The 16,130-nt window shown below is 34.1% G+C and overlaps 1 protein-coding gene across 1 annotated transcript in view; it reads right to left on the bottom strand.

The window, feature by feature from the left end:
- The window catches only part of LOC112682531, a 29,052-nt gene extending 13,363 nt beyond the window's left edge, over positions 1–15,689 (bottom strand). The window contains exons 1-2 of the mRNA XM_025553161.1: positions 15,663–15,689; positions 9,744–9,794 (exon numbers count right to left, since the gene is read on the bottom strand). Coding sequence (XP_025408946.1) covers positions 9,744–9,794; positions 15,663–15,675 — 64 coding nt within the window. The 5' untranslated portion in view covers positions 15,676–15,689. The remainder of the gene's footprint in view (positions 1–9,743; positions 9,795–15,662) is intronic.
- Between the last annotated feature and the right edge of the window lie 441 nt (positions 15,690–16,130).

Raw genomic sequence — 16,130 nt, 5'->3', positions numbered from 1 at the left:
GCTGTGCCTTGATGGCCCTTCGGACCTCTCCGGGGGTCAACTGGTGTCTTTCTCGTTTGTCCATGGTCTCTAGGGGTCAAAATACAGTTAGTTCTGATGTCTGCGTGCTTTAGGCACGAGACATGTATTTTCCGGGGCGGTTGTTGGTTGGTTAGGAATACCCCTTTTTCGATCCGCTTTTCCAGCCTCACTTTATCCCACCATTTTGGGGAAAATCCAGCATGGAAAACATAGCTCGCTTTCGACAGGTGGTGGGCTTTGTAGTATACTACATCGCCCTCCACAAACTTGGTTAGTTTCGGACCATCTGTCGTCACGCTGTTTCCTAGAATCTCCTTTTCCCTTACCACCCTTTCCGAAATTATATCTTCGATCGGTATGGTCGTATTTCGTGACAGGGTCCAATCCCCCGGCCTTTTGCATTCTCTGTTGAGTACTAGTACCGAGAGTGGATATTCTGTCTGGACATTCCTTCTATTCCAAATCGCAAATACAATTGGTGGCAGTTTGGGGTCTCAAGTACTGTGTTTGTCGTTTGACAGTACTGCGTGCAATCCATTTTTGAGGTCTTGATTGCGTCGCTCGACCAGGTTAGTTCGATGGTGGTATGTCGGTGTCGTCCAACCCTCTGCCCCCCAATGTTCGATCGCGTTTACCATGTCGTTCGATACGAATTGGGGTCCTTTGTCGCTGAGACACACGCGGGGGTAACCGAAACGAGAGAAGAATTCGCGTTCAAGTGTGTCTGCGATGTTTTTGGTAGTGGCTGTTCCAAGAGGGTACGCTTCGGTCCATCTACTGAAGCAGTCGGTTGCCACCAGTATGTAGGACTTTTCCTTACTTATGCGTGGGTAGGGACCCATAAGATCGATACTGATGACTTCCCAGGGTTGTCAGGGTGTCCTGCTGGTCATGAGGTCGTCCGGGCGTGAGTTGAGCGGTTTCGTACACGCACAAATGTGGCACGATTTCACGTACAATTTCACGTTGTTCTTAAGTCCCTTTAAGTAGAGTGTTGCCGGACGGCTCGGTACGTTTCTTTTGAACCTGGATGGCTGGCCAATATATGGTCATGATACCTCTAAATTACATGTTGTGATTTGGCCGGCGGTATTACGACCGATGAGTGGTCCCCGACGTTTATCCGGAGGAAGCCATTAGATACGACGTATTGGTCGGTACCTATTTTGGAGTTCCTAGTATTTCGTGCGGGGATGTCCGACTGCATGTTTTTTATTATGATTTGCGTTTGGGGGTCTTCGGATTGCCAAGATGCAAGTAGTGATGTCGTGAATGCTTCGTCTTTGGGACGAGTGTCCAATTCTGTGGTGACGAAAAGGTCGTCGGCCAGGGTGGTAGTAGTGTTGGTGGGTGATGTGGTTGGTGCCCCTACTAACCTGTCCTCAAGGCCGTCCTCATCAAATGGGGGGTCTTGGGCTGGATTACGCGATAACATGTCTGGTCCCTCGTTTCGTACCCCGGGGACATGTATCGTTTCAATATCTCAATTCGCAAGTTGGAGTGGCCACCTGGTAAGTTTAGAATTTTTGTCCTTCGCCCTATGTAGCCAAGTTAATGCTGCGTTGTCCGTATATAGCTCAAACCGGAGTGCTTCGAGGTATGGTCTGAATTTGTTCGTTGCCCAGATTATGGCTAAACACCCGCGTTCTACGGCGGCGTATATTTTCGCGGCGGCGGGTCCAGTGTTTTGTAAACACGGTAATCACGCCTGCGGTTATCACGCCAACGATAAATTGATAGACGACGGTGGTGGTTTAAGGTGGGAACAGACTATTGTCACGTCACGTGAGCTCACGTGTTATTACGTGCTATCACGTCACGGGAAAAAAGTGTAGGATATAGATTAATACAGTATTTTAATGTATCAGCGCCACGCTTGTCACCTCACGCGTGTCACGTCATATTTCCTAGATCACGCGTGATAGCATGTTTTGATTTTCTAACATCACACACATTTTCGACTCACGTGTCATCATGCATTTGGGTCTATTTTATAAAATAATAAAATAAAATTTTTTAAATAAAATAAAATATTAAAATATAAAATTAAAATTGCATTTACCGACTTTAAATTATTTAATTTTAAAATGGATGAACTTTTAATCGAAAAAGTTCGTGAACATAACATTATATGATCATCGTTCCACCGTTTATAGGCACCTGGTGTTACTGCCCACCTTAGGGCTTAGACTTTATACGAACGATTTTTAAGGGGTTTGTTATAGATAATTCACAATACTTTCGAAAATATTGATTATTTACTTTGGATCCCAGGATTTTACATTCCGGAATTATTCGTTCCGGATAAATACGGTTTTCAAATTTTTGCTTTCCGGCGATTTACGGTCCGGACTAATACGGTTTTCAAATTGTTGATTCCGGCGATATACGGTCCGGACTAATATGTTTTGGAGAGATACGGTCCGGATAAATACGTTCCGCCAATTTATTTCCCGAAATTGTACGGCTTTCCGATTAATATGAAGGTCATGTAACAATAATTGCAAAATAAAAAATAAACTATTATTTATCATAAATAAGTTATTGTTGTTGTGAGAGACCAGAGTAGGAATATGTACCGATAGGAATCAAATGCACCTTTTATGTCGACAAATGCGGCACACAGAAATTCATTGTTGCAGAAAGATTCGTATACTGGGCCAACAACAAATGAAAAGCATTTCATTTTACCCATGCCACGTTGGAAGCCGAATATATTGTTGGGAATAAACTTATTTTTTTCTAAGAACCAATCGAGACGTATTTTTATGATATATCAACAATATTACAGAGCGCAGAGGATAAAGCGAAGGGCATGAAAGCCGTAGGATAAGTGTTGGATTTAGTAATAAGTATGATATGATATCATTTCTAGGAATCTGGGATAAAAACGTCAACCAAAGATCATTAAGGATATGGAGAAGACAAGACGTAGTACTATTGGATGTATTTTGGAGGACTATTACTGAAATACTATTGAGGCCAGATGCGATCGAAGAATGGAAAAAGATAGCAGAAGAAAGGTCCATAAGGCTGAAAGTTGCGATAAGAAAGTGAGAGCTTGAATCAAAATTTTCTGGAATGGGTATAAGCTGAGAGCAAGATACTTGACGAGAAAAAACATATGGAGGAAATACTTTATTACAGAATGAAGGGAACTATTCTTCTTTATGAGAGGGAACCGTCCGGTTGACGCAACTTTTAAATTTTTGGGCGGTGGACCATAATTTGTTAGCACAAATTATTTTTCGCTGTATAATGTTTTAATAGCGAGTTTGGTATTGCAACAAACATTTTGATAGGAAAAAAAGTCGACCGAGAAACCCGAATTACTATACATTTAAAAGCGGCGGAAAGTTTTTTGATAATCTCGGAACAAAATGGATTCCATCATAAATGGAGGAAAATTTGAAGGAGGCGCGTTTAATAGGGATAGCGAAGTTGGTAGTGATGTTCAAGAGAAGAATGAAGGAATTATAGTTGTCAATTGGATAATTGGAGAAAACAAAGGATTTGATGAGTGAGTCCAGGTGAGATGAAAAAAGGGGCCAATCAGCCTTAGAACACATTAATTTAGGGTGTGTCTTGACCTGGTCTTTAACATTTGGGGAATTTGATGAAAAAGCAACATGTTCAATTATCACGGGAAAGTGATCACTGCCGTGAGGCTCGTCTAAAGGAAGCCAATATAGAGACCACTAGAGAGCGTTGGTGCTGACAGTAATATCCACTGCGGTGTTAGGGAATGATGGACAATTGACGCGCGTAGGAGCACCAGAATTGAGGCAAACACACATTAAAATTATTTAAAGAAGAAAAAAACCATATCGCCATGATGATTTAAGCTGTTGTTAATATCTCAAATTGGATGGTGACCATTAACATTGTATTCCAAAATATAATTATGGCCAATAAACTAAAATAAAGTATTGAATAAAGCTGTGAAGGGGTTTGAAGAAGAAGGAATATATAAAGACCATAGTTTTAGAGAGTATTTGGAATTAATAAATGCCTCAATCCCGACAAAATCAATAGATTGGCTCACTAAATTAAATTTTTAAGTGATGTCCACAGGGATCTCTTTTATATGTATGGAACGATGAGCGGCAATAACAACACCACCGAAGCCGTCAGCACGATCCGCCCGTATAAAATTAAAGTGTAGCAAAGAAAATTGAAAAATAAACATTATTTGCGTGCATTTTGTAATTGTTTCCTTACGAAAATTTCACCAGAATGTTTTATTACATAATGAAAAAATGTTCGAAGTATCCTAATGATATTCGTAAACAATCTATTACTTTTCAAACTAAAATTTGTATTTTAATGGATTAATTTTGGGGAAAAATTGAACACTTTTCAAATTGTTGAAACCACTTTTATTATTATTATTTGACCATTATTTTAATTTAATTCAAGGAAAAAAACATAATTTAAGCTCTGTTAGTAAAGTATTTAATGAACTTAAACAAGATTTTAAATAATGTATTTCATTAGAACATTAGAACCCTCTTTGAAAAGCATGGAAATTAAAATTCAAGAAATACTTGAAAACAGACGTGACTTTTACCTAAAAAAATTCATTTAGCAGCAAGCCTTCCGGACCCCTACACATATCGCTTACTCTTTTCAACGTCATAACTCAAAAGTTCGATTTTTAAGGAGAGCAATTTTAGAAGGTAGAATAAAATCGCCTGGAATAAATACTAATCTTTCGATTGAAATTTCAAATATACGAGACAAACTTTTAAAATAATATCTGCTTTTTTTTCTCAATTTAAAAAAAAATAAACCATAAAAACTTCAAGTTCAAAAAGGTCCTCATGATTTATGACGTTCTTGTTCAAAATTTTGACACAATCCCGTGATAGCTGAGGTACATTTTGTACACCACATCATAGACCCGTTCTAGCTCTTTACCCAGACACAATCCGGGTGACGCTACACCGGATCGGTAAACCCACCTACCACGTACTCCGAGCAGAGGAGGGGATAGTTGCCGAAAACCATTGACGATATCTTTACAGAAAAAACCATGATTGACATTTTCGTTCCCGAATTCCGAGTGAAGATCAGCACAACTCCGTGCAACATCACGACCACAAAAATATTTTTGACCGGCAACACCTCCGAGGAAGACTGACCGGCTTGTTTAAATTCAGCAGCATGGAGTTGAACAAATTTCGGATTTAAATAAAAGATGAATATCCCCTTCTTAGTGATAAGACTTAACGTATTTTAATTCCATTTTCAACTTCTTATTTGTGAGAAGGTGGTTTTTCGACGGTAGCTGTGATTAAGAGTATCGAACAAAAATCAATATAGAATAGGAAATGAGAGTGGCTGTGTCTATTTTGATTCCGGAACATGAAAAAATGTGTAGTGATATGTAGGCTCTTCCATCCCTTTAATTTAATATCGAAAAATAAATTAATACATTTGAGTAATTAATAAAATACACGTTTCCATATTATCCATTGCTATTTATTCCGGTTTTTATTTATTTTTATCTAATCCTTATAATCATTACAATTAGCAGACGCAGAGCAAGTGACCGACAGCGCCAATAGGTGCATCGATCATTTACATATAATTTATTCCTGTGTCTAGCGTTCGAGTATGAGCTTGATATTCAATATTATGCCCATTAAAAGTGGTTATTGGTGCTATGGACAAGGATTGTTTGCATTGTAATGTTCTTAAGTTTAAAAGTGAGCCAGTCGGGATGTGCTGTTCGTCAGGAAAGGTGCGATTATCTGCAATTGAGATACTACCTAAACCATTTAACGGTTTACTTATCGGTACGGATCCAAATTCTTATCTGTTCCTAATGAAAATTCGAACATTTATTTCATGCTTTCATAAGACATTGTTTGGAGCAACAGAAATACTTAGGAGTAATGCTATCAATGGTCAACAATTCAATTCAACATTCAAATCAAAGACCAAATTTATCACAAAGTGGGCTCATTGCTGCCAATGACAAACTAATCACCTAAATGTTTACAAATTTACTTTATGGGTGGTGTGGATGCACGTTGTGGCTAAAATAACCTTGATTCATTTTTTGCCAGACGCATCATCAGAGAGCGAACGATTACGATACTTGCGATTCAATCAAAAAAAGCTGTGTGCGGAAGAATACCCGTGAGACGATATTGTCAACAACACCAACGTCGCACAAATCGGTAGCTCTGTCATTCTAACATCATTACACATAGGTGGTCCACCACATATGCAAGAATATACACAGAATGCTCTGACCTACGTGCGCGAATATGGACGGCCGTTTTTTATCACGTTCAAATGTAATCCAAAATGGCCGGAAATTTCATCTTTGATATTGCCTGGCCAAAATGAAATAAATTGTCATGACATCACAGCACGTGTGTTCAAACAAAAATTATATTCTTTAATAAATTTCATTACAAAATTACATGCATTCTGTTCCATACGATGCTGGATGTAAATAACAACCATGAAATAACACTATACCAAATTAACCGGTACGCAGCTCCAATGAAGCTGTTTTGCATATTTTTGGTTTCTCAATTCATGAACGGGATCCAGCAGTTATTCGTTTAGGTGTTCATCTTGAATACGACCAGCACTTAAATTTTACGAGCGAGACAGCGATTGATGGTGCTATAAATCCACCAAAAACTACACTCACCGAATTTTTTGAATTGTGTAATCATGCGGATGCTTTTGGTGCTTCTGAATAGACATTGTTTTATTCAGAAGTACCATGCTATTTCTTATGGACTCCAACAAAAAAATTGATATCCCGAAAGCAAGGCATATTTGATTGATGCATATCCCGGCTTATTCAAATCAAACACCTTGGGGCGAGTATTTACAGTCAACCCAAAGCAGACTGAATACTTTTATCTTTAACTGTTATTGTTTATATTACCGGACCATTGTAGTTTCAAAATATACGTAAAGTGAATAGGCAACAGTATCCAACGTATAAAGATGTATGCATTGCAATCGGCATGCTGGAAGACGAAAACCAGTGGGAATGTATGCTTGTTGCAACAGGATTAAAATTTACAGCAAAACAAATTCGTCTACTATTCGCTATAGTGTTGACTACATGTTTTCCGACCCAAGCAGAGATATTATGGGATAATTATAAAGATTCACGATGACTGATGATATATTGCATCAACATCGTACACGGTGCAGCGATCTATCGATAGCATTCAGTGACGCTATGTATATCGAAGCATTGATTGCTATTGAGCATCTTTGCTTTATCATTGCCAAGTTACCGCTCAATCGTTTCGGTATGCATTCACCAAAGCATCTTATTTAATATTTAATAAACACTGAATTGAATTGTAAACTACAATACAATATTGTGGAAATGGCAGCGATTGTTGTTCGCAACGTCCAACTAATGAATGAAGAACAAAGAACCATTTACGACTTCATCAGGCTTGCAGTTTCGGTAGGACAAGGTGGATTCTTTTTTTTGGATTCATCAGGTGGAACTGTCAAAACATTCCTTATTTCGATCATTCTCGTCGAAATACGGTCAAATAATGGCATCGCATTGGCTGTTGCATCATTTGGCATTGTGGCATCTTTATTGGATAGAAGCAGAACAGCTCATTAAGTATATAAACTGCCACTAAATATTTAAAATAACTCAGACGCAGTGTGCAACATAAACAAAAATCGTCCATGGCCACAGTGCTGAAACAGTGTAAAATTATCATCTGGGATGAAAGTACGATGGCACACAAACATTCGCTTGAGGCATTGAACAGGACATTAAAAGATATAAAAAACATCGACAAACTATTTAGCGGCACTCTATTACTCCTTTCAGGTGATTTCAGGCAAACATTTCCCGTTATTCCGCATTCAATAGCTGATGACATCAACGCGTACTTAAAATCATCGCCACTGTAGCGTAATGTTGAAAAAATACAACTGAAAATAAATATGCGCGTTCAAATGCTTCAAGACATATCTGCTGAAACATTTTCCAAAAAATTATTAGATATCAGTAATGGGAAGTTACTACAGTTGAAACTGGATACATAAAATTACCGATCGATTTCTGCATAATCATTGATACGCAAAATGCTCTCATTGACTAGATATTTCCCATTGAATATAGACAACATACAAACCATGAGTGGCTGGCAAAAAGAGCAATTTTAGCAGCAAAAAAATGTGGTCGTCAACTAATTGAATCTTAAGATACAACATGTGTTACCAGGTGACTTGGTGTTATCTAAATCTATTGATATAGTTTGCGATGCTACTGAAGCTGTAAATTATCCAACAGAGTTTTTAAACTCATTGGATTTACCTGGTTTGCCACCACATAATTTACAACTGAAGGTCGGATCTCCGGTTATTTTTCTTCGTAATTTGAACCCACCACGGTTGTGCAGCGGCACGCGATTAGTCATTAAAAAATTAATGAAAAATGTTATCGAAGCCATCATTTTAAAAGGCAAATATATAATTACCGCGAAGCCCTAATATACCCACAGATGTGCCAATACAATTCAAACGCCTTCAATTTGCAATTAGGTTGGAATTTGCAATGACTATCAAGAAGTCTCAAGGCCAAACTATGTCTGCCTGTGGCTTAGATTTGAGCACATCATGTTTTTCACACGGACAATTAGGTATACGTGGCGTGCTCTTGAGTGAGCAAACCATCCAGTTTGTTTGTGTTTGCGGAACATGGGACAACAAAAAATATTTTGCACTCTGTTGCATTTAGGTATTGATATAATTTTTTGCTAATATTGTCATAATTAGCTATATATATAATTTTAAAGGATCGATTTTAATAGATTATTAAAAAAAATAAATGTTCGATGTTTTTTCCTTTTTTATATTCCTTCACCGTTCACAGCACTCCATACTTCTTCCACATTCTTACATACTTATATAAAATTAAGTTATTTTTTTCCAACAAAATATTCCGTAGAAAAAATTTATATGACAAAACAACGATTGTTGAATCAGCTAGTGTCTTTGTAAAAACATAATTTACATTATATTATAATATAATATCAAATAAAATGCTAATACCTTTAATTTTCGTTTTAATTTTTAGTCCTTTTAGATTGCCAGTATCACTGGATCCCCCTCCATAAATACGCCACTGATTATTACAAACTATTAATAATTAGAAGTTCGTTAATTTTTGTGTGTTCATTGATATGTTAATTAAAAATTTTGTACATAAGTATAATACAATATAATTTAGGAATATAACAAAAAATGTATGATCATATGGATGACACGCAATAGTAATTTACAGAATTTTGTAATGAACGTAGTTTAACCAAACAAGTTATTAATCATATTATTATATTTATATTTTATCCTAAGATATTACATTCTTACTTTACTGCTCAAAATTTCAACGTAAAAATATTTAAATTCAACTACTGAATCATCTTTGTAAGAAAAATTCAAGTTTGAACTTTTTATGATGAATTAGGATTTTTTTTTCCAACTAACCCTTAAATATTTTTGATAGCGCCTATTATGCACCTAAACACACTGGTGCGTAGCACATTAGGCCCCGACTATATTTTTGGATAATGTTATTTGTTAACCAACTATTTCCATTGAGATTTACGTATTTCCAAATTTATTAAATAACATTATGATACTAAATTTAGTTATAAAATAATAAAAAATGGCCATTGTAAATTATCAAAGAAGTTTAAAATACATACTTTGTAGGCGCCTCTCCTTCATTGTTAGTAAATAGGTAGGCATTGTAAGAGCTAAATGTGTATTGAAGACGTAAAATAATTAACACATTTAACATGTTACACATCAATGTAAAAAATATTTAAACTAATTATAATTTAATAAAATATTTAATTTCCAATTTATGTAGTCTTATTATAATTGTTGAGAGTTACTATGGGTAAATATCTAAAACAATGAATTAAAATATATTCTCAACGATTTAAATACAATTATATAGATTCTATATTCTATTTATAGAAAATATTTATGAACTAGCTATTTATAAGACTAGCTCTAATTTGCTTATACCGGATTCTGTATTTTATTAAATCCAATGGTTTATCGTGGTGAAGATTAAAATTTAAACTCTAAAATTAATAAAAACTTAAATTGTAATTCATTTTACATAATATTTAAAGAACAGAATATTTTATTTTCAGTTCACGTATTCAACTCAACCGAGACGATCGCATATAGCAAAGTCTAACTGTACATCGATAACGTCTCTAACGGCTCAATTTTAATATAAGCAATCAAATATAAGATAAGTGAACTTTAAATAATAAAATAAAAAAAGGGCCAAAACAACTTTTTTACCACTAAAACGTCAAATAATCTACATTTCAACAATAAAATAATAAAAGCACCTAATAATAACCCATAGATCACATCCATAACCTCAAATGCCAAAACCAACTCAATTTCACAGCTTAATAATAATCCAGACCAAACCACACCTAATCAATCACCTCCAAACTTAAGAACTAATTAAAACCAAATGTCATTCGCCAATGCTGCAGCAAAAAGCTCGAGACCTCAAAAAAGAGCAAGCTATAATAATTTAAATAACTGATGACATTCAACAACACGAATATACATGAAATAACAGAAATATAACCAAATATATTACATTATATATAACATATTATTCATGTCACGCATATCTAAAGATAGATTCTGCATATTCCTATCATCGGTAGAACTGCTAGACTGCGTCGTTAATTACCCAACACCAATAATAATCAACGAAAAACCAATAATTTTAACCACGATAAAAGAATAATAATATTGAACGTATGTCCAACGATCCCAAATAAAACAATTCTAAATGAACTCAGCGACATTGGTATAAGCCCCACCAAGTAAATAATTCACCTCACATACGGTGTTAAAAAACAAAGATTTGTACACATCCTAAGCTTCCGAAGCAAATGTTCATATCCGCAGAAACCACCTTAAATTTTCTAAATTCTTTACTAATTAATCACAAAGGATCAAATCACAGAATTTTTTCTCGGACGATTCACTGACTTGCTACAAATGTAAAAAAATCGGACACACTTCTTCCAGCTGCAATGAATTCACAGAAACAACCATAGAAAATCAGAATATTTTAGGAAAAATAAATGAAACACAACAACAACAACAACACACAATAAAAATACCACAAGCAAACAACATACAAAAAGAGCACCCTATAGAAAACCCAATAAAACTACTGAAACGAATATAGGTCCCACAATTTATCGGGATGGCGATAAATTTGTACACACGTAAGTGGCAACTCTACTCAGACATAATTGAAAAAGAAATACAAATGAAAAACTCAATAATCAATAATTCAAAACCACAACAACTAATCAAATTCTACACAAATTTATTTATAAATACCGCGTAAAAACAATCGGTAAAGGCATAAATAATAACAAACCAAAAGTGTCATAGTGGAACGATAGTATAAAAACAGCAATCAAACTAAAAAACTACGCACATAACCACTACAAAAAGACCAAACAATTTAACAACTTCACTGTTTTAAAAAAAAATAACTCATTCAAAATACTTAATCAATAATAGCAAAATTAAATTTTGACAAGATTTTACATCAAGTCTAATTTTGAAAGTAAACGCGTCCAACATCTAGAATAAAATAAAATCATTAAAAAATCCAAAACGCAACAGCCAAATTAACATAATCATCAACGAAACCATAATCTCTCAGCAAGAAACAGCAAATAAACAAATCCTATCTATGTGTAAAGCTCCGGTCCAGAAGGCATACCATTCTCTTTTATCCACCTATCATTGTACTTAGAAAAAATAAATAACATGTCAACATTCCAAAACGGCTTCCGAAAAAATAAATTTACTAATAAAACTAAGCAACACAACTCCCGAAACATTTTAACAAGAAAATGGAATTCCACAAGGGTCAAGTCTATCCCGAATATTATTTTTAATAGCCATAAACAATAAAATAAACTGTATTACTGAACCCATGAAGTACACTTTCTTCGCAGACGACTTAAATATTTTTTTTACAGAAGTAAACAAACAAGCACAATCCAAATTCTACTTCAAAAAGCATAAATAACCTAACAAAGTGGTCTTCAGAAACAGGCTTCAATTTTTCGCCAAATAAGTCACAGAGCATCTATTTTAACAAAAAAGAAATCAAAAACCTCCCACTTTCAAAATAAACGAACTGATGATTCCAAACAAAGATACAATAAAAATTCTAGGCATTACATTCGACAAAAAATTACCATAGATACCTCATTTAAAACTCATAAAAAAAAACATCCCAAAGAACAAACATCATAAAAATACTAGCACACATTACATGGAGTTCCAAAAGCAAACTACTAATTCAACAACATTAAGCATTTATCCGGTCAAAATTAGAATACGGCGCAGAAATATATTTATCAGCCAAAAACTGAATTTTAAATACAATAGACCCAATATTCAACACCTGTTTACGCCTAGCCATCGGTGTATTCAAATCCACTCCGATAGAAAGCATCTACATTATAGCTAGTGTACTCCTTCTCGTGATCCGAAGAATTCAAAAAGCACTTAATTCCGTCGTAAGACTAACCAGAAATAACACTGAAAAACTAATACCACATCAAAATCACATTGAACACAAAATACAAATAAGATTTTTCAAATATAATAAAAAATTCAATTATGCAAACATCTCCCTGGTCTACCAAAATCAACAGATATACAGAACTTGCAAAAAATAAAAGAAAAAACAAACCTCTCCAGAAATTTTCAATAACTCTTTTTACGATCTTAAAAGTAATTTCTCTGGACAAGACATATATACTGGCGCTTCAAAAAACGAATAAAGAGTAGGAATTGATATTATCATTGAAAAAAAAAATAACAACATATAAAATACAAAAGAATTATTCAATATTTACTGCTGTATCCATCGCCATAATATCAGCACAAAAAATTATGAAAATGATTCACTTCTGTATAACAATATATTCACGGACTTCTTAAGCACAATCAACTGCATCCAAAATACATTCCAAACAAACGACATTACCACCGTCATCATAAACCAAGTAAAAATATAAAAAGAGCTAAACAAGAATGTTAAATTAAAATGGAAGCCAGGCCATTGTAAAATAAACGGGAACGAACTAGCTGACCAACACGTAAAAAATGCAACATAATTTAAAGCCCCCAAACAAAAATACAGCACAATAGTAATAGACACCAAAAGTCATATAAATATTTTAACACGGATCATATGGCAAAACCATTGGGTAAACCATAAAAACAAATTAAGAGAAATAAAACAAACTATAAATCCCTGGCCACATACTAAAATAATTATAAAAACAGAAATAATAACCAGACTGAGAATCGGTCATACCCACTTCACTCATGGACATATTTTGAAGGGGAGTTAATCGATTCCGCCGAATATCTGTATAAATTGATTGCGCCGAATATTTTTAAATATTGATTCCGCCGAAGATTTATATATGTATATAAGCATAACATATATATATATATATATATATTATAATATTAAAACATTTTCGGATTTTGTAAACACATAATATTGGTTTCAGCAGATTTTCTACTTAATACTGACAGTAAATAATATTTTATTCTACTCTACAAATTTTAATTTAAAATTTTTATGCTTGACGCGGACTCAACGACGGCTGTTCACTACAACGGACGCCGACGACCGCATTTCTTGTCTCTTAATCAGCCGACAGTTCGCGGATCGCGATACCGACGCGTAGCACTCCGCACCTTCCTTCAGGAGCGGGGAGAGCGGAGCATCAGCACCGCCGAAGACAAGTGTCGACGGAACGACGGAGCTGTTGTTCGTCAATTCTTCACACGACACGTTTTTCGCACATCAAAACGACCACACTTTGTGACTCGGATTATTCAGTGTTTGTTATTTCATTCAGTGTGTGCAATTACCTTGCGTATTATTATTATTTGTGTGTTCGCGTTTGTACAATGTACGGCGGCTCACCAGCCACTACCAGCACACAATAGTCGTGTTCGTGTTTTCTTTTTATTATTATCCGTGAGTTGTGACACTTGCCGGTCCACGACATGCTATGCAAAATATTTGTAGATGGTACATTTTATAGTTGCTTAAAATATTTCTATCAACCGTTTACGGTTCATATTTTTAAAAATGGACATTAAGTTCCATTATCCTATTTTTTATTGCCAGACAAAAACACAAATACATACGTTACCATATTTAGATGTATTATTAAAACATGCTCAGTTCAAAATTTATATTTCAATCCAACTACATTTGTTGCTCGGGACTTAAAGCACTTAAAATCATAAATATAAGCACTTAAAAAAGCGTTTAAAACATCATTATAAGCACTAAAATAAGCATTTAAAAAAATTGAAATTGAGTAAAAATATTTATTAAAAAAAAAAAAAAATAAATAAACTATACAATTCTAACTAAAAGATCAAACACAATCAAAATAAATCTACACTTTCATGAATTTAAGGGTTTTATGGATTTTCTAAGGCGTTTTCTGAAAAATAAAATGTAAACAGTTCTCTCTGTTTTTAATGTTTTATTTTCAACGTTGGAATATCTTTGTTAACCGTAAACCGATACCCACGAACTACGTGACAACGTAAATAATATGAGAATTATTTTTAAATTTTACAAACTTTACAAGAGAAAACTAAAAAAACTTAAAAAAAATTGGTCAAATAAGCAAAAATAATCAGAAAAGCTGGAAATAAGCATTTTTCTTTCAAAATCGCTGAAAGAAGCAAAAAAAGACACTTTCAAATTTCATCATTGTACGTGTTATAACTTGACATACACTTCTATAGCACTCTGCTAAATTTTAAGTTAATCCATAAAAATAAGCAAATGCTTTTTACTTCCGATCCTTGTTGATTAATAATCAGTGATTATTATGTATGTTATTATTATTATTTATTTATTGTATAAAATGTACCTATATGTTTTTTTTTCTTACTTAACTTCGCGCCACAATACCGTCATGCTAGATATGGTATATACATAATATAATGTGTATATAGATGTTTCATGTATATATATTTTCGGCCGAATCGGATATATATGATATATGAAAATATTCGGCGCAATCAATAGCCGGCAATATCGATAGGTTTCTTACAGCTAAAAAGACCATTTCGGCAGTCGATATACGCCCCTTATACAGAAACAAACTCAAACAAAATGCATCTCATCCGGAACGACACTCACTATAAAAAATTTACTGACCGAATTCAGATCCAACGAGAAAGAAAGGAAAAAACACAACATACCATCGAATCTATAAGAGATCATCGGCCCCGGCTGCCAACCAGAAAACATCACATCATTTCCCAAGGCATTAAAATTAAAAAAAAAAACATATAAGCATTAAATAGAAATAAGCTACTAAAATTGTAAAACCTTTTTTCTTTTTTCCTCAAAGTTTTTATGCAATTGGATAAATCTCAAAAGCTAATGGCTTATACTGTCAAAGCTATAAATATCAATAAAAAAAAAATTTTTTTCTTTAACATAAATAATTACTAAAATAGTACGAATGTTATTAAACAAAAAGTATATTACATACCGTTTATCAACATTAAAAATAAAATATTTCCAGCAATCATACTTTTATTTTTTTTTTTAAAAGTATACTTAATTCACCACTTATGTTCATAAATTATTGTTAAAGAAAAATCGATATTCCTTGTATGAACTCTTGATTTTTATCTAAGCAGTTTTCTTACAAAAAAGTATTTAAATTTTAAATGTGATTTTGAAGTTAGTAAAACAATGATATTCAAATACAAGGTATAGTTACTTATATAGAAAATTTTTCAACAGAAAGTTGGAAAAATAATAACTTTAAGAATTTTCCGTTGATCAAATATTGTCATTAACAACATGCTTTTTTTTAAAACAAATGGCGCAACAGACCTTATGAACAATATCATGTGAATTGCAGAAATATTTGTATTAGATTAGGGGTCGACAACCTTTTTGCTTACGCGGGCCATATTTTTTATCGCAGAGGGCCGCATACATAATTAAAATG

Source organism: Sipha flava, unplaced genomic scaffold (assembly GCF_003268045.1).
Source record: "Sipha flava isolate LNK unplaced genomic scaffold, YSA_version1 206_pilon_pilon, whole genome shotgun sequence".
NCBI lineage: Eukaryota > Metazoa > Arthropoda > Insecta > Hemiptera > Aphididae > Sipha > Sipha flava.
Note: the sequence above shows the minus strand (reverse complement) of the source record. Positions and strands in the feature narration are given on the sequence as shown.